The 14,328-nt window shown below is 43.1% G+C and overlaps 7 protein-coding genes across 9 annotated transcripts in view; 5 read left to right on the top strand and 2 right to left on the bottom strand.

Annotated features, from left to right (window-relative positions):
• Positions 1-384: 384 nt before the first annotated feature.
• LOC108078632 (uncharacterized) lies at positions 385-1,326 on the bottom strand. The gene is made up of 4 exons (XM_017172556.3): positions 1,066-1,326; positions 805-1,012; positions 652-745; positions 385-589 (listed from the first exon to the last, which is right to left on the bottom strand). Exons 1-4 carry the CDS (start codon positions 1,226-1,228, stop codon positions 443-445), a joined length of 612 nt encoding a protein of 203 aa, XP_017028045.1. The 5' UTR covers positions 1,229-1,326; the 3' UTR covers positions 385-442.
• A 113-nt stretch (positions 1,327-1,439) lies between these two features.
• On the top strand, positions 1,440-4,036 carry Dronc (Death regulator Nedd2-like caspase). Of its 2 annotated transcripts, none has more exons than XM_017173041.3 (2): positions 1,440-2,286; positions 2,772-4,034. In XM_017173041.3, exons 1-2 carry the CDS (start codon positions 1,843-1,845, stop codon positions 3,669-3,671), a joined length of 1,344 nt encoding a protein of 447 aa, XP_017028530.1. In that variant the 5' UTR covers positions 1,440-1,842; the 3' UTR covers positions 3,672-4,034. The 2 variants fall into 2 exon arrangements, with proteins under 2 accessions (XP_017028530.1, XP_070142199.1); XM_070286098.1 differs by lacking the exon at positions 1,440-2,286 and adding an exon at positions 2,517-2,638 and having other exon boundaries at positions 2,772-4,036.
• Positions 4,037-4,039: 3 nt separating this feature from the next.
• LOC108078910 (uncharacterized) lies at positions 4,040-5,140 on the bottom strand. Its single transcript, XM_017173042.3, has 2 exons — positions 4,606-5,140; positions 4,040-4,543 (listed from the first exon to the last, which is right to left on the bottom strand). The coding sequence occupies exons 1-2, from the start codon at positions 4,918-4,920 to the stop codon at positions 4,151-4,153; spliced, it is 708 nt and encodes a 235-aa protein (XP_017028531.1). The 5' UTR covers positions 4,921-5,140; the 3' UTR covers positions 4,040-4,150.
• Positions 5,141-5,670: 530 nt separating this feature from the next.
• On the top strand, positions 5,671-6,181 carry LOC108078944 (small integral membrane protein 13). Its single transcript, XM_017173093.3, has 2 exons — positions 5,671-5,918; positions 6,018-6,181. Exons 1-2 carry the CDS (start codon positions 5,840-5,842, stop codon positions 6,179-6,181), a joined length of 243 nt encoding a protein of 80 aa, XP_017028582.1. The 5' UTR covers positions 5,671-5,839.
• A 42-nt stretch (positions 6,182-6,223) lies between these two features.
• vnc (GNAT family N-acetyltransferase vnc) lies at positions 6,224-6,939 on the top strand. Its single transcript, XM_017173091.2, has one exon. It carries the CDS (start codon positions 6,224-6,226, stop codon positions 6,824-6,826), a length of 603 nt encoding a protein of 200 aa, XP_017028580.1. The 3' UTR covers positions 6,827-6,939.
• A 28-nt stretch (positions 6,940-6,967) lies between these two features.
• LOC108078943 (N-alpha-acetyltransferase daf-31-like) lies at positions 6,968-7,733 on the top strand. The gene has a single exon (XM_017173092.2). It carries the CDS (start codon positions 7,109-7,111, stop codon positions 7,682-7,684), a length of 576 nt encoding a protein of 191 aa, XP_017028581.1. The 5' UTR covers positions 6,968-7,108; the 3' UTR covers positions 7,685-7,733.
• Positions 7,734-8,380: 647 nt separating this feature from the next.
• dpr6 (defective proboscis extension response 6) overlaps positions 8,381-14,328 on the top strand; it is a 102,318-nt gene continuing 96,370 nt past the window's right edge. For both annotated transcript variants that reach the window (XM_070286100.1, XM_070286099.1), the window contains exon 1: positions 8,381-9,270. The gene's annotated coding sequence lies outside the window, so the exon portion shown is untranslated. The remainder of the gene's footprint in view (positions 9,271-14,328) is intronic.

The following is a 14,328-nucleotide window of genomic DNA, read 5'->3' as shown; positions in this document are numbered from 1 at the left end:
CTACCAATTCTCTATACTCTAGTCTATGCAACGCTATTGGCGACAAGCAACCATTGAAAACAATCATGCACAATAAATGTTATGCAATTGAGAGAATCCAAAGGCCAAGGAACCCTAACCTTAACTTTTTCTTATACTCGTGTACTTACACCTACTTGAAGTAATCGTGTACAACTAAAGGAATTCTAGATTTTAAATGTGCTAAAGCTGTTTATAGTCAAGTACTTAATTATGAGTGTAATTATCGAATATTAACTAATACGTACAAAGGTTCGGGGCATCATTCGGCATAGTAATACTTATGTATAGAGCGAGGAATCGATTGATATTGGAGCGACAAAGTGCAAATGCAAATGTGACAATGTACGTATATAAAAACAAAACTTGAATTTAAATGTTTAATAAATGTGTGGAAATGATTAAGCTGTGTGCCGCTCTACAATTATTCTCTTTCGTCCAGGAACAGGGGATCCAGGCTAGCCTTGTTGGGCTGCGCCACATAGTCGTACTCCTGCTCGTGGTACAGGCTCTGTCCCATGCTCCGCGCCACATCGTCCGACTCATCGGTGTTGGCCTCGGCTATAAGAAGCTGTGGGTGTACATATTAATATTAAAACAAATATGTAGAGAAAATCACTTAGGATAATTCACCTCAATTTCTTTGGAAATAAACGCCTTGGTGGCTTCAGTTAACTTCTTCTGGGGATGGCCCAGTAGCGCATTTTCCAGAAATGTGTAGGCCTCACTAAAATACATATAAATTTGTTAAGTTCAAAGAACATCCAAAACTAGCTTTATTCTTACTTTAAGTCAATGCCATTTAGTTTTTCTGGCAGTGGCTTAATCTCATTCATAACTATTGAGTTCACAACGGCCGCCGCCTCAAATTCGCAGCGATTGGAGAGATCAGCGGTCCTCATCAGCTCCAGCCACTGGGTGATGTTGTTCAGACTGACGGAGTCGCAGTTGGCGACTCCTTCGCTTGCCCAGTCGTACATACTAGACACGTAGGCTGCAAGGGTGTTATTTATATTGCAAAAGTCCTTGATAGTCCTGGAAACTCACCAAACACCTCCCTCGAGTGGTCTTGGTCGCGGATTTTGGAGGCTGCCAGGAGGTTTTCCTGCGAGTAGCCCTTTTTGTACAGAAACCTCTCCAAGCGCCTCTTGAGGTCTCTCTTATGGATACCAGTATTCGGAGTGATTTTCGCTGCGGGTTCGTTTTCCATTTCAATAATTATTTGTTGTACTTTTCGCAAAATTTTAATTCAAAATAAAATCAGCTGTGGAAGTAGAGCTGCTAACTTCTTTTTTAACAGGGTGGACCTTGCGATGCGCCTTGCCGTTGGTATTACGTATTTAACGGCGGTATTTTTTAGTTGCTATGTAGGGGGGTATATTTTATGGCCCGCCCAACGGCCACACAGATCCGCACTTAGAATTTAGTCAACGCGAAAGAGAGACAACGAACGGCTGCGAACGAGAGAGAGAGCATTAGCACTGATCCTTTTGTTTCAAAAGAAATCTTATCCTTAAAATCCTTGTGCAATATTATCCCAGTGCAATACATACTTAATTTGCTTTTGAAAAAATAAGGACCCTGCCAGTGCTGCCCCCGCGCTAGTGCCTGTTGCCCCGCCAGCGCAAACGACAACGAAAACAAAGCCCGAGAGGAGACAAAGACGCGAACACCGAGTGCCAAAGCCAAAAGCCAGTCACGGAAAAACCTTGAGGTGACTCATTGCCAATATCACTGCCAATTGGAGATTGAACACTGCCGCTGTCCTTCGACTTACAAATAAGTGCAACTAAGCTATAACACACGCAAAACAACAACTTCGGAATGCAGCCACCCGAACGCGAGATTGGAATGCTGAAGAAGCACCGCGACCACATCCGCCAAAACCTCGATCGGCTGGTAAAGATGACTGACTACAGCCGCATAGCCACCGAGTGCGTCCGCCAGGGCATTCTGTCCACCCAGATGCTGCGCAACGCTGAGGATCTCAACGGCGAGCGCTTCAACATGGACGAGGAGGATGTCCGGTTGGAGCAGCATCGCAAGCTCTTTCTCAAGATCATTCAGCGCGGTCCCACCGCCTACAATCTGCTGATAATTGCCCTGCGAAAGGTGAACTGTGTGGAAGCCGCCGAGCTACTGGCTTCCGTCGACGATGCCGCCGCCAGGGTGCCCTTCATATCGATCACCGAGCGCAAGACCAACAGCAGGTCAGCGGACATTGTGGATACCAAAACGCCGGAGGCGGAAGGAGCCTGTTATAGCAAGGTGAGTTTTTTGATTCTGATAACTAAAGATATGGGTTATGACTACATTATGTTTATATATGCACATAACCCCCTTCCCATCAGTAGGTTACGAATAAACAAAAATGTTACCTATCCCACTCATTTCTCCAGTGGGCTAGGGTCATTAACCTACTTGGTATAGATGAATCACCGTCAAGGCCATGTTGATAAGCTAAATCCGAAATCAAAAACAAATACCTTTCCCACAAACTTCAAGTGCTTTACCCCGTTTTCTGTGGGGGCTAAAACCAGTTTGGGGACTCCCGTAAATACTCCTGTTCCCTGAATTTCACCACATGATGCCATCATATCGATATCTTAATGCACCCACTGCAAGTTTGTCCTAAAACTGACTAATTCATAATGCGTTTTAATAGAGAATTCTGCATTCATTCACGTTTTTGTAATGTTATCAGTTTTTTTTTTGCTCTACAAATTCTTATCTCGTTTCCGCTACCGTTGCAGAAGCCCCTTGGCGATCCCCTGGGACCACTTACCCCTTACACTGAGCCCGTCGAGGGAACACGGGAGGTGATAATGTCAACAATGATCCATACCGACAAGCTGTTGGAAATATATCCCATGGAGTCGCGTAACAACCGCGGAGTGTTGTTTATGGTCAACATCATCGACTTCCCCAATCCGGAACGGAGGCGGAACGGCGCCCATGTGGACAGCAACTCTCTGATACACCTGTTCCGCTTAATGGGCTTCATTGTCTTTGCTTACGATAACATGAATCAGCAGCAGTTCTTTGATGTGCTACGGCAGGTGACGTCCTCGCCGTACGCCAAGAACACTGAGTGCTTCGTGATGGTGCTGATGACGCACGGCAATCGCGTTAAGGAGATCGACAAGGTGGAGTTCCACGATGGATCCGTGGCGGATACGCACATAATTATGAGCCACTTTCAGGCGAACGTCAGCCCGTATCTGGTGGACAAGCCAAAGGTGCTAATATTTCCGTCTTGTCGCGGTGAGCAGGAGGATAAGGGTCAGCCGAATAATCACTTCGATACCATGGTGCCAGCATCCGTTGCAGTGCTGCCGCAGGAGCGGGAGGTCGAAACGGAGGGTTTTTCCCGTGCGAAAGTGGCTACGCTCTCGGACACGCTGGTGTGCCATGCCAATACGCCCGGGTATGTGACCCACAGGGATCCCGAAACCGGCAGCTGGTACATCCAGACGCTGTGCGACATGCTCGCCAAACACGCCCACGACACGCACCTCGAGGACATCCTGAAGAAGACGCACGCCTCGGTGGGCGCTATGCGCACTCTGAAGGGATCCATGCAGACGGGCGCCTTCGATAATCTCGGTTTCAACAAGAAGCTCTTTTTCAATCCCGGCTTCTACAAGGAGTAGCCGCACCAGCCACTGCCCATATTGAAAGCATTCCCCCGACTGACTATTTGCATTTCACAACCGTATTTATGTACGTATCGTCGTCGCATTTATGTATGTCCTTTAGATTATGTGTTTTGTGCCGCGTGCTATATATGTTTGTAATCTTTTATACTCTGAGACAATACTCTCCTAATTTTCCTTCATATCGAATGCATATTGTAGTACCCCAAAGTGTGGGGTAGGAAAATGATGTCTTTCTAAGTGATCATTGTCACAAGCAACCATTCCACTTTACAGAGTGGGATTTTTAAAATATTAAGTAAAATGTATTACAATTTTGTCTACTCTTAGAAACGATTTGTATACTTAAAGAATAAATCTCTGCATTTTTAGACAAAACCTTGGTGTTTTAATAAGCTGAAAAGAATTGTGTTCTATTTACACTCTTAAATATTAACTACTAAGACTAAAATAAGAGTAAGCCTAAAATCTATAGGCTATTCATCCAGTTCGTCTTCCTCGGCCAAGTGAGAAAGCTGGAGTTTCCCCGCGGCACGACTTTGATTTGACTTGGGCTTGGATTTCTTTTGTTTCTGCGCCTTTTGGCCTATAACATACTCGGGCATCACCAGTTTGGAGCCTCTTAACTGGGGCTTGTCCAGCTCCACATCGTTTACTTCCTCCGCCTGCAACTTCTTGAGATTGCGATTGAGTTTGCTGGTCTTCTTGAACTCAATCTTGCCGCCGGCATCCTGGGAATCCATGCCAGCTCCCTCAGCTTCCCGCTGGGAATCCATTTCCCGGAGAAAAGACAAAGCGGCTGCCGAGTTGCTTTGATCGGAGATATCGACGTCGGCCAGGGAGTACTTCTTCCACTTGTGGGGATTTATCTGTGGGTAAGTCCAAGGTACTTGAAAGGGGTTCTTGTATGGTTAGAAGACAATTCTCTCACCTGGTAATCCGGCGTGTTTCGAGGCTTTAAACACCGACCGATGGGCAGCTCGGGCTTCTTGAAAATGCTCTCTTTGCCGCGCATTCGTCGCAAACTGCCGTCCGTCGGTTCGAGGCCTGCCTCAATGCTGCGTCCGTGGCGGTAGTTCATCACCTGTCCGGATCCGGACGCATTTCCGGATTCACTTCCCCGGTCGAGAGCATTGATGGAGTACGGCCTGGCCTTGCTCTGGTCCAGGGCCGTGCCCCTCAGCTCTTTGCTGGCATCGTCTAGGCACGCGAATAGGGCATCGCGTTTGGCCGAAAACTCTTGCATTTTGCGTAAGTTTAATGCTAAAATCGCATTTGTTTAATAACTTATTGTTTTTAAAATTAGAATCCAGCGAGGCGCTGCCAACTTGTCAAAGGTAATCAGCTGTTTTTACATGCATACACAACAAATTATACAATTTGGTATTTTACGGATGGTATATTTTGATGTAGGTAAAATTTGGATTTATTAAAAAAATTTAGAATAAAAGCTCTAGCAATATTTATTTTATTGGAATTAACCATATATTTGACTACATATAAACAACAAATTTTAATAAAACATATAGTTTCAATATTTATTTAAGTATTTTTTGGATTTTAGTTTTGGTAACACTGGTGCCGGTGTATAAGTGTGCAAGAAGTGTGCTCGTTCGCGAAAAATAAATAAATTAATAAGCAAGGTGGTTATTAAATAAAAACTAACCCAAGTGCGGGACAATAAGTATCGTTAGCTTATTTCCAATAGTGTCTTATTAACCGCCTGACTTATATTACAGCGGCAAATGGCTGCTTAGTTGATTTTGCAACTCCATGTGGTTTTTGGTGGCAACAATAGTTGCGAGTGTGGGAACCTTTTAAAACAATATTTACCCTAAAAAGAAGTTAACTATGTACAAATGTTAATGAATACCCTTAGTTTAATGCCTATGCTTCTAGAAATTGTTGTTAATTTTATTGTAATCTCCCAATTAGGCATCAATAGTCAGACATGTGGGATTTTGAGTTCGGTAAAACGGTCACACCTGCATGACAGCTGTTTTTTATTGTGAAAGCACCAGAAACCACACAAAATTTTAAGAAACTTATTTTTGCTGTCAGAAAGAGGAGTTTTAAAAAATTTACCCGTAGTTTCTAATTTTCCACACACATCCCCTTCCTTATCTGAATGTTTAGAGCTGACAATTTCACAGTTTCCCCTTGAAATGTCCCTGCAAACGGGCTTGGTTTTCATTTTCACCATATTAGCCTCTGTTAGTTTCGTCGCAGCCATTATTTTGTTGGGTAAGCAGGCGCCCGCAGACGATTACGCATAGTGGGAGTCCAGTTTCCACACTCCGATCTCTTACTCACTCATAAATGCTATGCCCCATCCCGTTGCAGGCTGGTTTCTCATTTGGAAGGCTTTTCTGTCAAAGTTTCGTCTCGTGCGCGAGTTGTTGGGTCAGGAGGAGCCGGAGGAGCAGCAGCCACTTGCCTGGGATCACCACCAGAATCAACAGCATCCACAGCAGCCGGGCAGAGCGAGGAAAGCTCGCCGAGACTAGCCGAAATCAACCGTCAAGCCGATCCGCAGTAACAGCCACACCATGAACATCCGTTGCGCGAAACCCGAGGACCTGATGACCATGCAGCACTGCAACCTGCTGTGCCTGCCCGAGAACTACCAGATGAAGTACTACTTCTACCACGGCCTCACGTGGCCGCAGCTCAGCTACGTGGCCGAGGACGACAAGGGCAGCATCGTGGGCTACGTTCTGGCCAAGATGGAGGAGCCGGAGCCAAACGAGGAGAGCCGCCACGGCCACATCACCTCGCTGGCGGTGAAGCGCTCCTACCGCCGCCTCGGCCTAGCCCAGAAGCTGATGAACCAGGCCTCGCAGGCCATGGTCGAGTGCTTCAACGCGCAGTATGTGTCGCTCCATGTGCGTAAGAGCAACCGGGCTGCCCTCAACCTCTATGCCAACTCGCTCAAGTTCAAGATCATCGAGGTGGAGCCCAAGTACTATGCGGACGGCGAGGATGCCTATGCCATGCGGCGCGACCTCAGTGAATTTGCCGACGAGGACCAGGTCAAGTCGAAGCAGGCGGGCGACGAGGAGACGTCTGGCGGGGATACTAAGGTCTCGCACAGATCCAGCGGACACGGACACTCCCACAACCACAGCGGTCACGACGGCCATTGTTGCTGAACCATAAATGCTGAGGTGCGCATGTTTCGACGTTTTTTGCATTTTTGTGCATTAGGTTTTTGTAATTAATTAACAGATAAAGCGTAACTAAAATTAAAAAGAAGTAATGACGATGAGTGCGGGTTTTTGTTGAGATTGGAAAATATTAGTTGGCCTGGCGACAAATGTCAAATGTCAAATGTTATCTTGTAGCTGTCTTCCCAATATAATTTTCATTTGACAAACGAGTTTCATTCTGAAGGAGCAGCAAATATAATTAGCAAGAATTAACATACCTGCACGATGAACATCCGCTGCGCCAGGCCAGAGGACTTCCTGAGCATGCACCACTGCAACCTGCTGTGCCTGCCCGAGAACTACAAAATGAGGTACTATCTCTGCATAGGTACCACCTGGCCGCAGCTCAGTTACGTGGCCGAGAACGAGGAGGGCGGCATCGTGGGCTATGTCTTGGGCAAAATACTGGAGCCGGACCCGATCGACGGTCGGTGTGGCCACATCCTTTCGCTGGCGGTTAAGCGCTCCTACCGCCGGCTTGGTCTGGCCCAAAAACTAATGGACCAGGTCTCGCAGGCCATGGTGGAGTGCTTCAATGCGCAGCATGTGTCGCTTCATGTGCGCAAGAGCAACCGAGCTGCCCTGAGCCTTTACACCAATTCGCTTCAGTTCAAGATCCAGGTGATAAAGCCCGGGTTCTACAGGGATGGTGAAGATGGCTATAACATGCGGCGGGACCTTAAAGGATTTGCCAGCATGGAGCAGGGGGATGAGAAGGCGGGCGGAGATCAGGTCTCGCATATATTCAGTGGACAAGGACTCTGCCACAGCCACCAAGGACATGACGGTCATTGTTGCTGAATACTGCAATTAGATAAAAAAAAATGTAATAAAAAATATTTTAAATTAATTTGTATGTTCAAGTGCATGTGAAAAATTCTTTTATATATAACATATATCCTTTTTTGTTCTTTGTAAATTAATTACCTTATTGCAAAAGAGGTAAACAAGTTGATACTTCTACCTAAGATTGGGTAAACCCCATCTAAGGAGTAAATTGAAGCCAAATGTAGGTTAAAAAATTTCAGGCTTTTTGTTATGCGAAAAGTTTGTTGGCCCCAAAAGTTGGCCAAGCGGAAAGATGGCCCTTCTGCCGCCCCATGCGTATGTGTGTCTGTTTGTATGCGAAGTGTTGACTTTCGCGCCAACTTTTGGGTTCAATTTGTTTTGTAGGCGGCGCCTTGGTGGAAAGACCATTATGGCCATGGATAACTATTCCCATTTTCATACATTTCCAGTGCCATAAAGACACAAAGCTCGGAAAATTTCCTAGCTTTTCCAGTGAGCTGTTAGTACGCAGTCTCAGTGGAACATCTGCGGCAACAGCTGTTCGCTCGACACGTGGAGAAAGGTACATTTCCGGATGGCGCCAAAGAGAGAAAGCGCAAGAGAGAAAGTACTGCAAATCACAGCTGCCAAGTGTCTGGAAAGCTCAGATGCTGGCTTTTCCTTCAGTTTGTTCAGTTTGTGACGCGCTGGCTGAGCAAAAACGTCATGTTTACGGGTTTATCACTTCGGGTTGGCTACGTAAAACGTGCGGAAAATCTGAAAACTTAAGTTTCGAGCTATGACTGTGAAGAGTGTTGAAAACAAAGCGGAAAATCCTTCCATTTTGAAACAAAATGTGGTTATGTGTGTGCAAATGACAGGCTCAAGGGTAATAAAGAGTTATTGCTATTATTACAACGCCCTGCTAAATCAATAAACACCAAGGACCCAGTGGGAAGCGCCAAAAATTAAGTCACCGACAAACCTATAAACGTATTCAGTGTGGCAATAGCCAAAAAGAAAAGCCGGCCAGCAGCAGCGGGTTCAAAAAGCCGGAGTACAGAAGCCTCTGCTCTGCTCCTCTCGTGTTGTTATTGTCGAAACGGGGTCAAAAGTTCGTGTCTCACTCGCTAATTCAACCGCACTTGCAAAACACACCAAACACACACACACACACAACCGGCACACCACCCAGATAACGGCTCCTCTCAAGTGCAAGCAAAGACTGAGCGTCGCCCGTCTGGAAAACGCAAGAGAAATGCTGAAAAACGCAAGCAGAAAGCAAGAAAAGCAGACAAAAGCATTAGACACAAGTGCCAAGTAACTCAAAACTGCAGCCTAGGAGAGGCCTAAGAAAAACACACGAAAGACAACGCCAAAATACTAGACAAACTAGGCCAATTCGCGGGGCCGGCGGAAGGCAGTGTAGTCAGTGAAAACTCGGAAAAGTGCTCGGGAAACGTGGTAAAATAAAAATAAAACAATAGAGCGTCAGTTCCCTGGCCATTTGTCAATGACTCGGGCACTCGCGTGACTTCCGATTCCGGCGGAGAGCTGAGGAATAACTATAGCCGTAACAGACTCCGGGACAAGGACTACTTTGAACAATTGTATTTACGGTAAGTCAAAGAGGAGCGGAAGAGGTCCTTTAAGGCTTAATTTACTTTATATCCTTTCTAAGGATATACATTCGGGTGTATGTTAAATAATTATTTGGTCCTTTGGGTTTTATCTTAGTAATCTCTGATTTCTTGATTACAAAAATAATACTCTGTGTAGGAGGTAGGTAGGCAATGCTCAAATTAGGAACGTGAAAGGGTTTTTTTTAATATTTTAATATTAAAATTAAGGCTCCTTATCCAATTACAGGCGTCTAATTAGGAGGTATTACTATCATTGGAAATTTTAATAGCATTTCTTTATAAACAAAGGTTAGACTTAGCCTTAAAGTTGTGACTTAAGTCTAAATGCATTTGTGACATCAAGGAACATCATAGGTTATTTAAACTGACAGTATAATTTGCACAAATATTTCTTCAAAACGTATTTTCACTTAATATGGAAATATACAACTGTGCCAGTCATTAATTTATTTAAGCGTCGACCCCCTGAGCTTGCAATCCGGCACAGGTCCTTCCCTTCCTTTTCCAACTCAAAAAACTCACAAGTCGGAAAACTTCAAAAGGCAACTTCACTATGTACTATGTAGATGGTGTAATGACATTTTGTCAGCGGGATTATGCCGAATGTTGGCCTCCACACCACACAACCTCATCCCGTCCTCATGATGATCCCCAACATAACCATCGCCGTCATCATTGTCTCTGTCACTGTCAACGCGTCTTGCATCTGTCAGGAGCAGAAGAAGCATCTGCCCCCCCCATCCTAAGGCATACCAGCCCTACCAAATTCTTCTCCTGGGATGAGGGTGGAGGCGACTCGCATCATTTTTAAGCAAACATTTGCTGTAGCCCCGGTCCTTTCTTCTCTTTTGGCAGCAGTAGTGGCTGCTGAGCTGTTGGTCCGTGTTGTTCTTGCCGCCTGCCGCCGCTCTCGTCAAGTGTTTACTACTTTTTGTGTGTGTTCTTGTTGCTGGCGCTACGTGTTGGCTCAGAAGATGTCAACAACTTTTGCTGGCTGTCGCTGGAAGCTCCACATCTGCGCTTGTTTTTTTCGCCACGCTGATGAAATTTGCAATTTGATTAATTCCTTGCTTTCTCGTATTTCCTTAATTTTTTGGTACATAGCACGGTGCATGTGTGCACAGGGGAAAGAGTCGACTCAGTAAGAGTTATTTCTAAAAGAAAGTTGGTTTGGTCATGGTCGAATGTTACTATACAAAATTTATAGTCACTGTGATGAAGGAAATGTCGAAATGGGACTCTTAAAGGAGATTATGTTTAGATTACCTCATGAAAATTACTTAAAAAAATTAAATAAAAAATTGTGAGGGTTGTCTATATCTATAAATAAATAAATTTTTGATTTTTTAAATCTAAAATAAGTTATCAATTATATATTAAGACACATTTTAATGTATAATTTTGTACATTGGCTCAATTTATAAAAAAATATATATTTATAATCACTTTTATTTATAGGAAATTCTAACTGCTAGAGAGAAGTATTTATTTATTTATTCTTTATAATGGTTTTACACAACCATATATTTTTTGTGTGCTTATATTACATTTGTACTGCCAAAAAACTATTGTGGGGATTAAAAATGGCTTACCTTATTCCCGGTTATATGATAAAGCATTTATGCTTTTTTCACCGATATTTTGATAGCAAAAATGCTAAAGAGCCATCTAGTTCGGTTTGCATATCAGAATCTTATGAAATATTAAAGTCAGCATTGAAAAACCTAAAAGAAAAAATATTTCTTAAAAATGTGATAAAAGCTTTTGTAATACTAAAAAAATATACATTTATTTTTACAAAATGAAGACAATACCTTGTAAAAAATTCAGCTCAGCCAATAATAATTAACATAAAAAATAAACAATAAAGGTCTGTCTGAATTCTTACTTACAATATCGTATATATTTTATGTAAATAAATTATAGCTTTCTTTTTACTTTTTACTCGAAATTAAACTCCTAAATCCTCAACTAAATCCCCGATTTTGGGTGGCTACTTTTCCTTCAGTGTGCGTATGTGTGTGCTTTGTTGCATAAGCGACAGGCGCAGCTGTCAAAATGCTTAGCAATGGCCACGTGGCTTCCGTTGGCGTTTCCGCCGCCGTTTCCGTTTCCGCTCGCACTCGCTCTCTCCACCGCTCTCGCTCTCGCTCAAAGGTGATTGATGGCCACACTCGCACTACTAATTAAAGTTATTTAACGAGTGCTCCTGGCCGTGGCCATTTTTCATTCCCGACTCGCGCTCACTTCGGTTTTGTGCGGCTGTGTGGCTCCGGCTCTCCAAGTGTTTATGGCTTCAATTCAATTAAACAACTGGGTCAGTTGTGGTCGCATTGGCACAAGGGCTTCCGGAACCGCATCCTCATCCTCAGCGGCGTCTGCTGACTTTAGACTGCGAGCGGGAATCAAGTTTCAGCGGCGTAATTAATTTTCTGCATAGGCCATCAGAGGACAAAGACGCATCATAAGGAGGGAAAGTGGGAGGAAAACATGAAATAGAGCTCCCTGCTGTGCAGTGGGGTAAATTGCATTTATAATTCATTTTCTCGAAATTAAATATTTCTTAAATGAGCTGGAGAAGCAAAAAAGACTGGAAGAGGAGCTGGCGCAATCACGGAATGGCAATGGCTTTCGATGAAGGGAAAAACGGGCATTTCCATTGTGAAGATTGTATTTATTAAATCCCTTTTTGAATGGAAGCATTGAGAGTTTCGTACTGGTTCGAACCGTCCCGCTGTCCTTTTGATTCACATCTGAGCGGGACTTATAATGCTTTACGCCCGCTGAGCGAAATATGAACAGCTCCCGCAGCTGTCAATAGCTCTCTCGCCGGCTATTGTAAAGGGAGAAACCAGCAATTCACATTCATTACTCATTTCAGCACTATTTATGAAGTTCTTAAATCAATTCCGCAATCCCAGCTCCGAGCTGCACGTGTGGTGCGCCCAAGGAGCGATTTCCACAATCGAAAAGTTTTTGCATACTGCGCAAACATTTTCGCAGAAGTTTATTTACAGGAACAAGCAAGGACGCTGTTCCTTCATAACATGCAAAGTTATTAACGAGTTGGAATACGTAAGCTGTGTGTGGACTCTGAAAACTGGTGGGAAAGATATGAGCTGGGAAATCAGGGTTTTTCCACTCAGGTTCATTAAAAGTTGACCCTGATTTATTAAGGACGAAAGAGGTCGCTACTTTGCTTGATTAAGGGGGGATATACATGTAAACCAAAATTTGTTGGGCAAATTTTTTTTTTGGTTTAAAAAATAGTTTATTATTTAAAGAATATAGTGTGTAAGTTTCATTATCGAATTCCAACTCTAAGTGCCTCAAATCAAGTATGCACGCAAGGTTCACAAGTGTTAACGTGGGCGCATCAAAAACTTTAAACGTCTTTTTCTCAGCTTCTAATTTTTGCATTTCTACCTATGCTCTGGACACGATTCACAAAAAACTATGTAACATATCGGAGTGAATCAAAAATTGTTATAATCAGCATGAAATTATCTTCTATTTGAACCTACATGGTTGTTATAAAACTGAGTATTACTATTTTTTAAGAGGGTGGGAAGTGAAAACTGATCACCTGAAAATGGCATTTTTTCCTTGAAATCAAAATTTATTTTTTTTGTCTTGATTTCTTTTTGGTTTTTTAGGTTCAAATAGAAGATAAAGGTGTAATGAATACAAAAAAATTTAGTTTACGGATTTCGGACTGGAATTACGAGCTCTATCGTGTCCATAGCACGGCAAATCAAAGCTCGAGGCGCTACGGCATATGTTCCATAAGTCCGCCATTTTGTAAAATATTGTTTATAACTAATTTTTTTTATCATCTCTGATTCTACTTTTAACTATATCCAAAGTTTCACGACGATTGCTTGACTATTTCTTATAAAAAAAAATTCACGAAAAATGGCCAAATTTTGACCGCTTACATGTATATCCCCCCTTAATAAGAAGGAAAGAAAGCTGTTCTTCAAATATAAGTTTAAAACTAATATAGAGAGTTTTAACTCATTTTGTAATAAGAATATTTATCCTAGAATCCTTAAATAAAACTCTTTATAGTCTCTAATTTATATTATATTACTTTTCTCAAACTTTAAACTTAAGTATTGCCTTCTGCTAATGCTTCTTTCCCTTAAACTTCATCAGCCCCAAAAGAGTTCCCTTTTCGGAGACACCGTATATGCCCCATTAATTTTTCCAATCACTGTCCACTCGTCTTCAATTTATAAGCTTCCTTATCTGTGCCATAGGAGCCGCAACTATACCCAATCGCTGTCCTTTCTTTGTTTATTCGATGGCATTTATTTATTTTCCGGTTGCGCCATGTTGTTTTCCCATAGCTCCTCCTTCCGGCCGATCGGCGATGTCGGTGCCCATTAAATATGATTTTTTATTGCTGCTCCATCAAGCGAAAAAGAATCGTGCCGAAAAAGCGAGGCAACACATAATTTTGCAGCAATGAATTAGAAGTTTTTTAAGTTTAATATTTATCTGCCATCGATTTAAATGTCAGGCAAAATATGTCCTGCGGGAGTCAAGTGCGAAACTTTCTTTGGGGCAAGGCAAGGCAAGGCAAGGCAAAAGTTTGTGCCGGCCAAAGTTGATCAATGAAATTAAAAAGATTTATGATTTTTGGCCGGCCAGCCGAAAGTTCGTTGCTGTTGAATGAATCCCCACACGAGACCCGAAAATCCCAAGTGCGAATCTGAATCTTTGCGAAACAATCAGCAGCGACAAGGACGATGTCCTGCTGGGACATCTTTCGAAAGTTTTGGGACCAAGTCCGGGGATATTATTTTGAATTGCACTCATTTCGGTTAATGGTCGGAGGAGACCCAGGTTGGGCAATAAAAAGGGCGACCGAAAATGGAACTTATAATAATCATCATCGACCGAGAAACACAAAGCGCATTACATTACATTACTTTCTATTACGATCGAAGGGACAAGCCCTCGGACAATGCCGAAAGTGTAAAGAAAGTCTTAAAAAATCGTAACAGAAATAGAAAAGGAGAAATTATG

This window comes from Drosophila kikkawai, chromosome 3L, assembly GCF_030179895.1.
Source record: "Drosophila kikkawai strain 14028-0561.14 chromosome 3L, DkikHiC1v2, whole genome shotgun sequence".
Classification (NCBI taxonomy): Eukaryota; Metazoa; Arthropoda; class Insecta; order Diptera; family Drosophilidae; genus Drosophila; species Drosophila kikkawai.
Note: the sequence above shows the minus strand (reverse complement) of the source record. Positions and strands in the feature narration are given on the sequence as shown.

What these genes read in the sequence shown, in the direction of transcription:
- LOC108078943 (XM_017173092.2), top strand. Translation starts at nt 7,109, where the DNA reads ATGAACATCCGCTGCGCCAGGCCAGAGGACTTCCTGAGCATGCACCAC.
- LOC108078944 (XM_017173093.3), top strand. Translation starts at nt 5,840, where the DNA reads ATGTCCCTGCAAACGGGCTTGGTTTTCATTTTCACCATATTAGCCTCT. An exon ending in CGCAGCCATTATTTTGTTGG is followed by an intron (nt 5,919 to 6,017) that starts GTAAGCAGGCGC and finishes ATCCCGTTGCAG; the next exon opens with GCTGGTTTCTCATTTGGAAG.
- LOC108078632 (XM_017172556.3), bottom strand. Translation starts at nt 1,228, where the DNA reads ATGGAAAACGAACCCGCAGCGAAAATCACTCCGAATACTGGTATCCAT. An exon ending in CTAAATGGCATTGACTTAAA is followed by an intron (nt 746 to 804) that starts GTAAGAATAAAG and finishes TATGTATTTTAG; the next exon opens with TGAGGCCTACACATTTCTGG. An exon ending in TTATTTCCAAAGAAATTGAG is followed by an intron (nt 590 to 651) that starts GTGAATTATCCT and finishes GTACACCCACAG; the next exon opens with CTTCTTATAGCCGAGGCCAA.
- Dronc (XM_017173041.3), top strand. Translation starts at nt 1,843, where the DNA reads ATGCAGCCACCCGAACGCGAGATTGGAATGCTGAAGAAGCACCGCGAC. An exon ending in AAGGAGCCTGTTATAGCAAG is followed by an intron (nt 2,287 to 2,771) that starts GTGAGTTTTTTG and finishes CTACCGTTGCAG; the next exon opens with AAGCCCCTTGGCGATCCCCT.
- vnc (XM_017173091.2), top strand. Translation starts at nt 6,224, where the DNA reads ATGAACATCCGTTGCGCGAAACCCGAGGACCTGATGACCATGCAGCAC.
- LOC108078910 (XM_017173042.3), bottom strand. Translation starts at nt 4,920, where the DNA reads ATGCAAGAGTTTTCGGCCAAACGCGATGCCCTATTCGCGTGCCTAGAC. An exon ending in GAAACACGCCGGATTACCAG is followed by an intron (nt 4,544 to 4,605) that starts GTGAGAGAATTG and finishes ACTTACCCACAG; the next exon opens with ATAAATCCCCACAAGTGGAA.